Source organism: Emys orbicularis, chromosome 25 (assembly GCF_028017835.1).
Source record: "Emys orbicularis isolate rEmyOrb1 chromosome 25, rEmyOrb1.hap1, whole genome shotgun sequence".
NCBI lineage: Eukaryota > Metazoa > Chordata > Testudines > Emydidae > Emys > Emys orbicularis.
The window spans coordinates 2,923,013-2,936,731 of record NC_088707.1 but is presented as its reverse complement, the minus strand read 5'-3'; the positions used below and the strand labels follow the sequence as shown (position 1 = coordinate 2,936,731).

The 13,719-nt window shown below is 67.0% G+C and overlaps 1 protein-coding gene across 2 annotated transcripts in view; it reads left to right on the top strand.

The window, feature by feature from the left end:
* The first annotated feature begins 899 nt into the window (after nucleotides 1-899).
* RARA (retinoic acid receptor alpha) overlaps nucleotides 900-13,719 on the top strand; it is a 37,622-nt gene continuing 24,802 nt past the window's right edge. For both annotated transcript variants that reach the window (XM_065422473.1, XM_065422472.1), the window contains exon 1: nucleotides 900-1,184. In XM_065422473.1, the coding sequence (XP_065278545.1) occupies nucleotides 1,007-1,184 (178 nt within the window). In that variant the 5' untranslated portion in view covers nucleotides 900-1,006. The remainder of the gene's footprint in view (nucleotides 1,185-13,719) is intronic.

Here is a 13,719-nt window from a genome sequence, read left to right as displayed (position 1 = left end):
GCTGGGGGGCGCCCTGGGGGCTGGGGGACCCGGAAGAGGAGCCCGTGGGCCTGGACTGCATGGTCACCGGATGCCCTGCCTGGGGTGTGGTTGGCGCAGTGATGGGGCAGCCGGTGCCTGCCAGCCAGCCAGCCTGGGGCTGGGCCGTGGCCTGAGGGCAGCAGCTCTGTGCGTGGGGCAGGGGCTGCTCTGAAGGTGCCCCCCCTCCCCCCCATCGGCTGGCAGCTCTGTACCTTTGTCCCTTAGCGCTGGGACCAAAGGGCTCTGGAGGCTGGGGGAGGGGCAAGGCTGGCAGCCAGCCGCAGACCTGAGGGTGGGACCCAGGTGTCCTGGTTCCACCCTCTCCCCCCATGCTCCTCTTCAGTGCTGGCTGGGGCAGCCTGGCCTCTGGGCGCTGACCTGGCTTTGGGGGGGGTCTCTTTCTTAACCCCCTGCACCCCCGTTCTGTCAGATCCCACCCCCGGTATCCCTGTTCCATCGCCCAGGCCAGGCCTGGGGCACCTGTGATCTCCGGCCTGGGATACTGATAGTTTTCATTCACGTGGTTCTTCGCGTCCGTATCTGCAGTGGGGGAACCGAGGAATGGGGGCGGGGGGGTGTTGCCTGGGAGCCGGGGCTGGAACCCAGGCGTCCTGCGGCCGTGTATCAGGCTGGATTCCTGCACCACCTCAGCCCTTGCCCAGGCGTCGGTTGCCCCCTCGCTAACCAGCTCCCTTTTGTCTCTGCTTCCCTTGCAGCTACAGCGCCGACGCGGGCCAGGAGCCGCCGAGTGGACGCCGCTCGCCTGCCTGCCGGTGCCAGGACCTGCCTGCAGCCGCAGAGGCCCCGCGGAAGGGGTGGGGAGGCTGCCCTGGCGCCTGGGCCCCAGTGGGCGCTGGCCTAGCCCTGCAGAGCGCCGCGTCCCAGGGAGGCAGCAAGGCCCTGTTCCCTGGGGCGGCCCCATGGAGCTGCCCGTGGCGCTGTGACCTGCCCACATGTGACTCTCCCAGGACTGTGCATCCGCGCCATGGCCAGCAACAGCAGCTCCTGCCCCACGCCGGGGGGCGGGCACCTCAACGGGTACCCGGTGCCCCACTACGCCTTCTTCTTCCCGCACATGATTGGGGGCCTCTCGCCGCCGGGCGCGCTGGCAGGCATGCAGCACCAGCTGCCCGTGAGTGGATACAGCACCCCCTCGCCAGCCAGTGAGTACCGCGCCCGGGTCAAGCCCTCTGCCCCGCTGGCCCCTCTGTCGCCCCGGCGAACGCCAGTCGCAGCTGCCCTGACGCGCTTGGAGCTGCCGGCGTGTTGGTGCTGGTTTGCAAAATCCAGCAGTGCCCCCGCCACCTGCATAGCCCCCCCCCGGGCACCTTCGGGCTGCGTCTGGCCGGTGGGCAGAGCGACGTCGTCTGACTGTGAGCAGGGGGGCTGGGAGCCCGGACTCCTGGGTCCGACTGGTTCTGCTGGCCACGTGCCATGTGTCTAGGGCGCATTCCTTCCCCTCTCTGTGCCTCAGTTTCCCCATTTGCTGATGACTGGGTGCTGGTTTGTGAGGGCTGTGATCCGCGGGAGGCTGGGCTGAAGGCTGGGGGAGGGGGGGGCTCTGGGTCACTCTGCCCCCTTGTCCTGGCCCCTTTAGGGGAGGGGAAATGGTTGTGTTCGGCACCAGGAAGCGCTGCCTGGCCTGGCTCCAGGCCCGGGCTCCAAGCTGGGGACACGCCTATTTGTGGCCCCCCCACCCCCTTCCCAGCCCGGCACATGCTGCCCCCTCCCCCTCCTTCACTCCCTTCCGGTGCTTAAAGGGTTAAAGGGCCCCTTCAGCTACCCGTGGCTGTGATGTCAGGTCCCTGCTGGCCAATGGGGGCTCAGAGCAGCAAAGCCAGCTTGGGGCCCAGCTGCTGATTGGCTGGGTGGTGCTTGGGGGTGGGCATTGTCCCCCCCCCCCCCCCAGCTGCTGTGTCTGGGGAGGAGCTGGGGGCCAGGTGCCTGGCTGGGAGCTCAGGGCCATCCTGCAGCCGGGCCATATCCACCTGCGCCAGCCACTCCGGTGCCCCCCGCCGGCTGGGTGCTGCAGAGCCCCACGGGGCGCTGGCCCTGGGTACCCCACGGGGCGGGCGCTGGCGGGCTGCTGTCAGGGCCCCGAGCTCTGACGTGCGCCGCCCCCAGCTGTGCGAGGACCCTGGCGTGTTGACGTTGCAGCTGCTGCTGGGGGGCAGCGCGCCAGGCTGCTCTTTGGAAATTAAGGGGTATCCTGGTGTTGGCTCTGCCAGCAGCTGGGGCGGGCGAGCGCCTGGGCTGGGCTGCCGGCTCGAGCCATCTACAGCCCCGCGACAGTGCCAGGAGGTGCCAGCTGGCATCGGGTGCTGCCTGGCCAGACACAGACCCTGCCTCAGATGCTCGGGGAGCAGAGCGGGGGGGACCGGGTGCTCGGGGGGCTGGTCAGAGCAGAGTCTGAGTGAGGAGCCGGTGCCCGCTGGGCCTTACATGGCATCTGGAGTTAGTGGCTCGGCACCTTTGGCTGGGGGAGTGTCTGGCTACACAGACCCCCCCCCCGCCCACCATCTGTAAGGCAGCACCCCTCCCCTCCCCCTCAGGCCTCGGACCCCCCCACCCCCCGGCAAGCCCAGCTGGGGGTGGGGGGCTGGCATTAACCCGGCTCCAATCCGTGTCTGCCCCCCCGCCCCCAGAGCAGCAAGACCCCCTGAGTGGAGGGGACGGCCCAGACCACTCTGAGGAGCGGAGCAGTACCAGTGGAGGCGGGGGGGGCTGTAAAGACCCTTTATTCGGGGTGTCAGGGGTCCGGTTAACCCCAATTGCCCCTGCGAGGTTTCATGCACCTTCCTTTGAGCATCTGATACTGGCCACTGTTACAGACAAGGCGAGGGGGCAGGGTCAGCTCCGTGGGGCGGGGGAAGCCCTGGGTCAGCTCTGTGGAGTGAGGGGCACCATGCGGTCTGGGGTCTTGGGTCGGCTCCGTGGGGGGTGGCTCTGGGGCGGCTCCGTGGGGCACTGGGCAGGGAGGAGGGCTGGGTCGGCGCCGGGGGGGCGGCTCTGGGGCGGCTCCGTGGGGCGGGGACTGCGGGGGGCGCCTGGGTCGGCTCCGTGGGGCGGAGGTGCCGGGGGGGGGCTCCGTGGGGCACTGGGCAGGGAGGAGGGCTGGGGCGCCACTGTGGGGCGGGGTGCTCCATGGGGCGGGGGCGCCGGGTTAGGTCTCTGTCGGTCCCCGCCCGGTTGCTGGCACCGTGCCAGGTGTTGGCACCGCCCGGCCCATGACTCGGCCGCCCGGGGGCAGGAGGTGGCGGCACTGGGGCCCCTTGGCACGTCGGTGCCTCGTGATCCGGCTCCGGGCAGCGCCCGCCTGGAGCGGGTTTATAAATAGCCTCTCAGTGGGGACCGAAGGGTAAACAAACCTCCCGTCCTGCGAGTGCTGCCCTGCCCGGGGGGGGGGGGGGGCGTACCCAGCCCCCCGCCGGGGGCTCTCTGAGCTCAGCCTCTGGGGGCTGGGGGGGAATCTGCCCCCTCCCCCCCCCCGCTATTGACCCCATCTCTTGGCCAAAGCGTTTTCCCTGCCAGAGCAGCCAGAGCTTCGCCCCCTGCAGACCTCCAGGCCCCCTCCCCTGAGCTGTGGGGTGCCCCCCGGGCTGTCTGCAGGGGGTTGGGCACTGCCAGCCCCCGGCCGGCCTGAGGGTGCTCCCTGCCAGCGGCGTGGGCGGGGGTGTTAATTGGAGCCGCTGGCGGCGAGTCGAGAACTGCGCCCGGCAGCCGCCCAGCTGGCTTTGGTTAGGGAATTAGCACGGCCCTGCGGTGAGCCAGTCACACCCAGCTGGGAGGGGGGGAGCTGTGTCCCCTTTCTGCCTGCACCCCCCCCCCAGCCAGGTCCCCCTTCCTGGGTCCTGTTCCCCACTCTGCCATGGAATGGGAGACCTCTGCCTCAGTTTCCCCATCCATCGTCTGAGCACTTGCAAAGGAGTCCTGCTAGTCTCTGTCCCCCATGCCCCACTTCCCTGGGGGGGGCCAGATCCTGGGGGCTCAGGCCCCAGCTCCCTGGCTTAGTCACTGCAGAGCCCCCTGGGGAAGTGGGGGGGCGGGGGGGGGCCGAGGAGGCCTGCTGGGACCCGGAGCTGCAGCAGCGTTCGCCCTCGGGGGGGCTGCCTGCGTGGCCGCAGTTTAATTTCCCGATCAGTGTTTGGCACTGGGATGGGGGTGTTGGGGGGTCCCCACTCCCCTGTTTGAAGTTCCATCCTCAGGCTGCAAACTGTCCCCCACTCCCAATGGGGGGGGGGCTGCTTGAGAGCGGGTTGGGACCAGGCCAGGCAGCGCCCCCGGGACGGACCCTGCTCCAGTGGGATTCGGATGTCAGCTGACCTATTTTCCCCCCCCCTCCCCCCAGCACTGCCGGTGCCCCTCACTCCCGACCCGCAGCCCCTGCTATGCCAGCGCTGGGCTCCGCTCCCCCCCCCCCAGCTCTGCCGGTGCCCCTCACTCCCGACCCGCAGCCCCCTGCTATGCCAGCACTGGGATCTGCCCCCGCCCCCAGCTCTACCGGTGCCCCTCACTCCCGACCCGCAGCCCCCTGCTATGCCAGCACTGGGCTCCGTGCCCCCCCCCCCCCGCTCTGCCAGTGCCCCTCACTCCCGACCCGCAGCCCCTGCTATGCCAGCGCTGGGCTCTGCCCCCGCCCCCAGCTCTACCGGTGCCCCTCACTCCCGACCCGCAGCCCCTGCTATGCCAGCACTGGGCTCCACCACCCCCAGCTCTGCCGGTGCCCCTCACTCCCGACCCGCAGGCCCTGCTATGCCAGCGCTGGGCTCCACCACCCCCAGCTCTGCCGGTGCCCCTCACTCCCGACCCGCAGGCCCTGCTATGCCAGCACTGGGCTCCACCACCCCCAGCTCTGCTGGTGCCCCTCACTCCCGACCTGCAGGACCCTTCCCTCTTTCACAGTCCTGCTGTTTCCCTGGAGGCGCCCCTCCCCCATGCTGGGTCCCCTCACCCCCATTCTGCTCTTGGGCCTGGCTTTGACCCCAGCTCTCTCGACTGCCCCGAATGATGCCCCTCCCCCATTGCCAGGCCGGGGGGGAGTGTCTGGGGAGCCAGCGGCGGGGGGGGGGTCGACCGAGGGGCTCGGTGGGGCGGGGAACGGAGGCGAAATTCCGGCGCCCCGGGCCTGGCCAGGTTATTAATGGGCCCTTTGTTCGGGCTGCGGCTCAGGGAAAGTGACAAATGGACTCGGCCGCTCGGCTGTGGCTGCGATTGGCCCTGACAGGCTCGTTCATCACCCGGCCCCGCCGGGGGTGGGGTGGGGGGGGTGTCCGAACTCGAGCGCGGCTGCCTCCCCTCGCTCCCGGGCCAGCGCCCAGCCTGCTTGTAGGTCGGGGGGGGGGGGGGCAGGACTCCTGGATCCTAGTCCCAGCTCTGCTGCCCTGCTCTGTGCCTCAGTTTCCCCTGCCGGTGCCCCCACAACCTAACGTGCTTTGGGCAGTGCTCTGGGGGGGGGGGGGCAGTGAGCAGAGGTGCAGGCAGGGGGCAACACGCCGCCCCCCACCCCAAGGCCGGGGCAGGAGCTTTGTGGGCGATGAATGTGGCGCCTGGGGGTGCAGGCGCGGGGCCCTGTTCTGGTGCTTGGAGGGGCTGGGGCTTTTCCCATGACCCTGGGAGTTCATTTGTGGGCGCAGGAGCCGTTGGAAGGTGCTGGGGGGAGGGGGGGTGCTTGCTCCGGCCGGGGGTGGGCTCTGGGCGGCTCTCCTGGCAGCATGGGCACCCATGGGGCGGGGGGGGAGGTCTCCGAACATAACCCCCCGCCCCCCCCCGTGCAGGCCCTGCACTATTAATGTGCCTCTGAAAGGGATGGCTGAATATTTCATGCAGTTGCTTTAAACAGGCCACCTGGGGCCGTGGGCAGTGCCGCTGTGTCCCACGCAGGCTTGGCGCCGAGCCAGGGCCCTGGGTGGCGGGCGACTATCGGCGATGCCAGCTGCCTCCGCGTCCCCCCACGTTCAGCCGGGCGGGCGTCTGTGGGACGCAGGGGTGAAGCCCCTTTTCTGTATGTGTCTCTTGGCGCGACTGCTCCTGGGTCCTTGGCATCTGGCGCCGGGCTCCCCTGGCACCCGAGGGCTGGGCACCGCTGGGCTTTGTTTAGCTGAAAGCTGCACGTGGCTTGTAACCTTGGGGCTCCTGGAGCTTGGGGGAGGCGGAGGCTCCCGGGCCGGGCTGGTGCCCTGGTCCCCCTGAAAGAAGGGCCCTAGCCCGTGTGGGGCAGGCCGGACACCGTGGGCTCCTGTGGTTTTGTGGGAGGCTGGGAGTCAGGACTCCTGGGTTCTGTCCCTGGCTCTGCCACTACCTGCCCTGTGACCTTGGCCAAGTCCCTTTCACACGCCATGCCTCAGTTTCTCTCCCCCCCCCCAATCCTTTGTATATTTACACTGTGGATGACTCACAAGGTCGCCATGGGGGTCCTGCTCCAGGTCGGGGTCTGGGCAGCGCCCGGTGCCACAGGCCCTGTCTCTGGGTGACAAAACACTTGGTTGCCAAGGAAGCTTGGTGGGGAGGGAGGATCCCTGTTTATGTAGGACCTACACTATTTTGTAGGCGGAGCACATGCTGCCCGCATGTGGCACTCTCCAGCGGGGCAGGAACCCAGGACTCCTGCCTCCCATTCCTGGGTCTTAAGCCTCTCCCTCGCGCCCAGGTCTGGGGTGTTGTGCCAGTCTCGTGTGGCCCAGCCGCTGCTCTCCCCCTGGAGCAGGGAGGTGGTGGTGGGGGGTTAAGCAGCCGTCCCTTTGTTTCCCCCTTCTCCCCCCCCACTGATATAAGCCCTAACGTGACCCTGCACATCCTGTGTTCCTGTTCCGGGCGGGTGCGGGGTCGTTCCCCCGCAGCCCAGCTGGGCCAGATGTGCTGCAGCTGCCACTGGCTTGGCGGGTGACAGAGCTGCCCCCCCCCCCCCAGCTTCCCTGAGCCCCTCCCGCCCCGGAGCCTGGCACCAGCCCCGCTGGGCTGGGCACAGCTCAGCTCAAAGCCCCCAGCTCCGACCCCTCTGCCCTGGCTGAGCTGGGGGCCGCGGCCCCCCCTTGTATCAGAGCGAGGGGCCCCCCAGCTAAGCTCTTTGCCTGGCTCAGCCGCTGGCGTATCGATATCAGTGTGTCGGGGGGGGGGGGGGTGTTGTCTCCATGACCCTTTCAGGGCCGGGGGGAGCTGCTGGCACCGGATCCGGCCTGGGGGGTCTCAGGGCTCTTTGTCCCCGCTCTGAGTGACGGGGCAGGAAATCGGATTCCAGCCGTATCGCTTCCCGCTGCCTCCTGCCAGCGCCCCGGGGGGGGGGCCCTGCTGGCTGCATGCCAGCCTGGCCCGGGGGAGGGGAGGCTGACGGCAGTGACTCGTAAACCCCCCCCCCCCCCCGTGGCCAGCCGCTCCCTGCCCCACCTGCCTCCAGGGATCCCGGGCTGACCCCTGCCACAGAGCGAGCAGCTCAGTCTCCGGCTGGATGGGACAGGCACCGAAATCCAGCCCAGTTTCTGTCCCCGGGGGCCTGACACAGCTCCCGGAGCTCCCGCCCCACCTGGCACTCTCCTCCACCCCTGGGGGGGAAACTGAGGCACAGAGGGGGCAGGGACTTGCCCAAGGTCACACAGGCAGTGGGTGGCAGACCTGGGAGCCCTGGCCCCTGGTCCCCGTGGCTGTGACCAGCCCCCCTGGCAGAGGGGGGAGTCGAGCCGAGCCCCCGGCCTGCATGAGACCTTTGTGCCGATTCCCCAGGGCTCTGAGGATACGGCCAGGACAATCCGGGGGCTGCAGTGAGTGGGGCAGGGGGGGCTGTGCTGTGAGGGGCTCAGTAAGGGGGCGTCATGCTGTGGGGGGCGCCGTGCCGCAGGGGGCGGGGCGGAGGCCCCCAGCATCTCCCGCCGCTCTGGGAACCTCCTGCCCGGGCTGCTCCCAGGCAGGGGCGTTGGCAGGTTCCTGTGACCTGGTTTCTGCAATTTCGTAAGTGGCCCCCAGAAAAGGGGAACTGAGCCTGGGTTGCACAGAGCTGGGGGGGGGGGACCCCCCCCACCCGGGCAGTGCCCAGCCAAGAGCTGCCTTCCCCGAGACCTGGGCCTGGGGCTGTCTGCTGCCCGCCCTGGACGGAGTCTCCCCCCCCACCCTCCCCCCAAGCCGGTTGCCGCAAGAGCTTGCGATGTTGTGGGTTTCTCGGGAAGGGAAGGGGTGGGATGGGGCCGTCTGCCCGGGCGCTGCATGAGGGCGAAGCTGGCCTGCGGCCACCCGGATGTCCCGGGAAGGGGCGTGAGCACTTTGTCCTGCCTGGCGGGGGGGATGGAACATTTACAGCTCCCTGGCAGGGAAACTGAGGCACCAGGCAGGGAGGTGGCGTGTCTGAGGCCCCATGGAGGGTGGCAGAGCTGGGGCCTGACCTCCCCCACAGGCCCCCAGCTCCGTGCCCTGGCCGGGGGGCTCTCCTCTCCTTAATGCGAGCAGACAGCCAGATGGAAATGTTCCCTGACCTTTGTCTGGGCTGGTGCTGCCGGCCAGCGCTGGGGCTGAGGCTCTAGTGCCCCCCATGCTCCCGCCTTTGGGGGGAGCTGAAACCCTTTAACTGCTCGGTGGTCCCAGCCAGCGCCAGCCCCCATCACCCCCACTGGCTCCACCCGCCCCGCCCGCGAGTGACCCGATGGCGCGTCTGCCGCATTCAGCAGCGTTGGAGCTGAACCCTTGCGGTGGGGGAGGGGGTGGGGTCCTGCCCCTCCTGCGGGGAGGGGGGGCACTCATCTCTGTAGCCCCATCCCCTCCCACCCCAGGGCGAGATGCCCTGGGGCTGGGGCAGCCTGGTCCCGTGGGAGGAGCTGTTGTGGTTCCCCAGGCCCCTTGCATCCAGTGGCTTCATGGTGCAACCTGCTGGCCAGACCTGCTGGGGACAGCCATGGGGGGGGGCAGGTTTAAATATCCACTGAGGGGGGATCCAGGCACCAGGGGCTGTCCTCCAGCCCCTCTGGCTATGGGGCAGCCCTCCATTGCATGATCCCCAGGCGCTGTGGAGCTCTGTGCCCAGCGCCCCGGGCATGGGGTGCTCTGCCTGCTCCGGGGCTCCTTATGGCACCACATCCACCAGTGCTCCCAGCAAAGCCACATGTGGGGCTGGCTGCCAAGACTACAGCTCCCAGCATGCACTGGGCCAGGATGCTGGGGGGGGGAGCACTGCATGCTGGGATCTGTAGTCCATCCCCAAATGACCCCCCCATCATTAGATGGCTCTTAGCAAAATCACTTGACATTCCCCCTCTGTTTATAGGGCGGGTTCAGGTCGTTTGCCCCCCATCCCTCCCTGTTGGGGGGCTGGGCTGGTCCCTGGGCAGGGCATGGGCCGGGGAGCCAGGACACTGACCTGTTGGGTGACCATGGGCCAATTATTTCCCTGCTCTGTGCCTCAGTTTCCCTTCCCACGTGCACGTGGCTGTGATTATGGGGGGACCCCCACTAAGTGTGGTGATTTTGGGAAGAGGCGGGGGAGGGGTATCACCTTTGGGGTTCAGGCGCTGGTGTCTTTCAGGGGGGTGTTGGGAGCCCCATAAATTAGGGCTGAGATAGTCCTGTGTGTGTGTTTAGCGGTTTATTTAAATTACCCCAGGCCAGGCTCACGCGGTGTGTGTGTGTGTGTGTGTGTGTGTGGCGGGGGGGGAAGATACCATGCAGCCGCTGTGTTTGAAATGTCCCCCCGTCCCATCGTAGCCGGTGTGGGGTGGGCTGGATGTGGGGTGGAAGACCCCACAGACCCCAGCCTGGAGGAATCTCTGAGAGTGACGGGGGGGGCCCGCAGGCGGGTAGCGGCTGTCCAGGAGATCGGTTCCCCTCCGTACCATGCTCCCAGCCGTGGCGGGACCTGACACGGGCAGGCTGGACGGGGCTGCGGCCCCATCAGCCATCGGGTCCCTTCCCCGAGGGAACAGCCCAGGCCCATGTCACCATGGGGGCGGCCCAAGTGCCGACCTGCCGTGCCAGCGCCTCTGCGTGACTTAGTCTGGAGCTGATCTCCGAGCCCGGCCTTGCTGGCACCACCTAAAGAACCAGCCCCAGCCCAGAACTCACGGAGCTCAGCTTGCTGCTGGCTGCTCGCCCGGGCACTTCAGGGTTTGTCCAGCAGCAGAGCTGGGCACGGCCGGCTCACCCGAGGAGTCAGCCAGCGTGGGGAACGCGAGCAGGGAGCCTGGCATGGCCTGGGCTGCACTGGCCTCGCGCTGTGCTGGCCTCGCTGCTGGTTACCCGCTTTGGCCTGTGCCCAGCCGGCAAGCTCTGCGGCAGGACCTGAGCCCCCCCTGGTGCTACCGTAACTACCCCGGTTAATAATCATGGCAGGGGCTGGGGAGAACCGGGCCACGCCCGCCAGGACTCCCTTGGGCTGTCCTTTCTCTCCACGCACCCCCTTTGCTGGGGCGGGGAGATTAACGAGCGCCCGGCTGCACCGCCGGCGGATGGGAAAGCCCATTAACGAGGCTGCTTCTCCATCATCCTGTCACGGACGGGTTTGGGGAGAACCTGGAATGTGCCTCTCGAAAAGGCCTGCCCAGCTGGATAAATGATCCCCTTTGGGGGGTGGGGGGAGCCGCAGGGGGAAACAAAAGCCGAGCGAGGGAAAGGAGGGAGGTGAATAGCGCAGGACAATGGCCCTGCCTGCAGCGAGGGGACGGGGACAGGGCGTTCTGCTGACCGGTTCCCCGGGGTTAGAGCATATCGGGGGGGGGGGGGCGGGGGCTCCTGCAGTCGAAGTTGCAGACTCTCCTGGGGAATTCAGGGGGCGTTTGAGGGTGGTCGGAGGTGGGGACCAGCTGGGGACCAGCTGGATGTTACACCCCGTTCTGGAATGCCTGCCTTTCCTGGGGCTGGGTTGAGGTGTCCCCTTCGCTCTGGGGATCCCCTCTGGTTGCTCAGGGCTGGCTCCATTAGTTGGGGTCACTCGCGGGAGCGGGCTTGGGGCCCTTGTTCAGCCCGGGGGGGGGGGTTGTCTGCCAGTGCTCGTTACAGCTAAGGGGGAAGGGGCGGGGGACCAGCTGAGCTGCAGGCAAGCGAGAACCTCAGCCAGTGCTAATGGTCACAACTCCCGCACCGGGCCCGGCCCAGTCTGTAGGAGAAAGCGTCTCTGTCTGTCTGTCTCTGCTAGGGCCGGTCACTGGGGGATCTGCCCGCCCACCCGCTTGAAATAGCGGCTTGTTGGGCAGTGCGCGTTAGCGCTGTGGTGCTGGGAAGGGGCAGTGGGAAAGCACCGATCCGGGGCGCTGATCCCGCCACGTTACGGATAAAAAGCCGACTGGCTCTGCTTAGTGAGTGCCATGCGCCACCTCGCTGGGCCCAGACTGATCCGAAAGTCTCCGCTCCCGCACCGTGAGCGGCCGGATTCTCCAAAGCCCTCGGCCTGGCGGGTGCTGACCCCTCAGGGCTGCCTGTGGGTGCTCAGGAGACTGTCCCTGGTAGCAACTGCCTGTGGGACTGGGCACAGCAGCGGGCAACGGCTTCAGAGAGTGAAAGCGTGAAACCGCCTCCCTGGCAGCCTCCAGCCCGACTGAGCTCACACGGAGGAACAGTTTTCCTGGCCTGCCAACGCCTTCAATGGATCGAATGATTTTTCTATCCCAAATCAGGGGAAAAGTGAAAATCTCAGAAATGTTTTGAACCGAAAATCGGAAGAAAATCTTTGCTCTGGGTCACCGTCTGACCGGGGTGGAGGTTGTGATGGTTCGGACCACGGTTCATTCTTTGGCTGTAATTAGCCGAATGGTTGAGCCGAAAGGTGATTGCAAACGGCAAAGCAGGAACTTTCCCCTCAGAAAATTTCCAGTTTTTCTTCCAAGAATTTTCGACTAGAAAAAGTCCTTGAAGCCGACCCCGTGTATAATGCAAATGAGGCTGATTCCCCCTCCTTTGCCATCCAATCAGGGCATGGAAACACCCCCACCTAACTTGAGGCAGCCAATCGCAGGCGTTGTGATGAGAGACTAGACAACTGGTACCGTTTTCGAAAGTGGCGGCCCGGTGGGGGTGGGTAGCTTGTGCCCTGGGTTTGGACAGGGGCTGTGTTCTGCCCCCTGCGCCCAGGGCTGGAGCCGCCCAGCACCTGACCAGACGGGGCCTGCGGAGGCCCCTGTAAGCAGCCCCCCTCTTTGGAGATGGCCTTGGCACAATGTTACGGGCGCGAGAGCAGGAGCGATACCGGGGCGGGTCTGAATGCACCGCGGGGCGCTCTGGGCCGATGCTGAACCCAGGCCTCTGTACCGGGGCGGTCGCTTTGCACGGGGCCTTAAGGCTTATTGCCTGCAAGATCCCAGCTTTCCTGCATGCCCCAGAGCACGGAGTCCAGAGCCGGGGGCTGCAGGTTATTCCACTCTGCTCTGCTCACCCCCGTTCTGCTCAGCCTGCCTTTGCGACAGGGACTGCATGACTAACAGCCAGGTAAGAACCGGAGAAATGTTTTCTCACCATGTTTCACACGTCCAGGGTCAGGTTCCGGATTAAACACTATGGGGCGGGGCGGGGGGGGGGGGGCACTAGTGGTTTTATTTTGGGAAGAGACGTTTGTGTGTGTGCACGTGTGTGAATGAGTGTGCGCATGTGCGGACGGCCGGGGGAGTGCGTTCCCCTGCTCCATGTTAAGTGCTTTATGGAAAATGCCCACTTCCTCAGCCTCTGCAGGGACGGCCGTGCTCTGAGCAGGCGGCTCTCCAGGCAGATGCAGGGCAGAGCAGCTGGGACGTGGCCCTCTGCTTTAGAGGCATTTGTATGGCGCGTGCGAGCGGGTTTTGCACCATTGCACTGGTGTGTGATTAGCAAATTGCAGGTTTGGGGTGGCTCTGGTTGGAGCCTGTGGGTTTGCGTCGTTCCTGGCAGTTAGCGGGTTTCCCCGGGTGGTGAGCGCAGCCCAGCGAATTCCAGGGCCCTTTGCTCGGGAGCAGGGATGACGGTGCAGAGTGATTTAGAAGTCAGCCCTGCCCTGCAGTGGGGCTCTGTGGCCTGCCCTGCTCCGTGTGGTTATGGTGAGAAAGGGGGCGGGCCTGCGGGCTGCTTTCCGAGCCGTGACTGCACAAGGCAGGTTTCTAGCAGCCCTTCCGGGTCCGGCTCCGCGAGTTGGGGCTCCGGGATTATGTGGCCGGGGGGGTTGCGTAACCCAGATTGATGCTCCTCTCCCAGCCAGAAACCTTGGCGCCGGATTCTGCTCCTGTGCTCAGGCCGAGCAGCCCCTTCCTCCTCGCCGGGGCTTGGCAGCTGCAACCGGAGCATTGGCGCAAGCGGCAGGCCGGGGGCCGTGAGGGTGGCATCGTCTGACCCTGCTTGGCAGGCTGCCGGGACTCGGGGGGGGGGGGGGGGGGGAACCGGTGACAGAATAAACAAGGGGCCCACGATTTTCCCGAGCGATGAGTGGTCGTGGGGCTGCCAGCTCCACGCGCCTGGCAAAGGGCCGAGCACCTGCCCCATGAATAATCAAGCTCCTGCTGCCTCAAGTTGGGCCCCTAAAAATCACCAATTACTTCAGAAAAATAAAACCCGAACCCGCCAGCGCCCCTGCAGCCGGGGCGTCCGAGAGCCGCCTCCTGGGGTGCAGCGGGGCTTCTGGGGGGCTGGAAATGATTGAGGGGTTTTTAAAGGCAAAAGTGCTGGAGGACCATGTGCACGCTAGGGAGCCCCCCTCCCGCAGCCTTCGCAAGCCCTGGGTGTGAGGGGCCAGGCCCCGGGCTTTGCTCTGCCTACGGCAGCCTGTGGGCT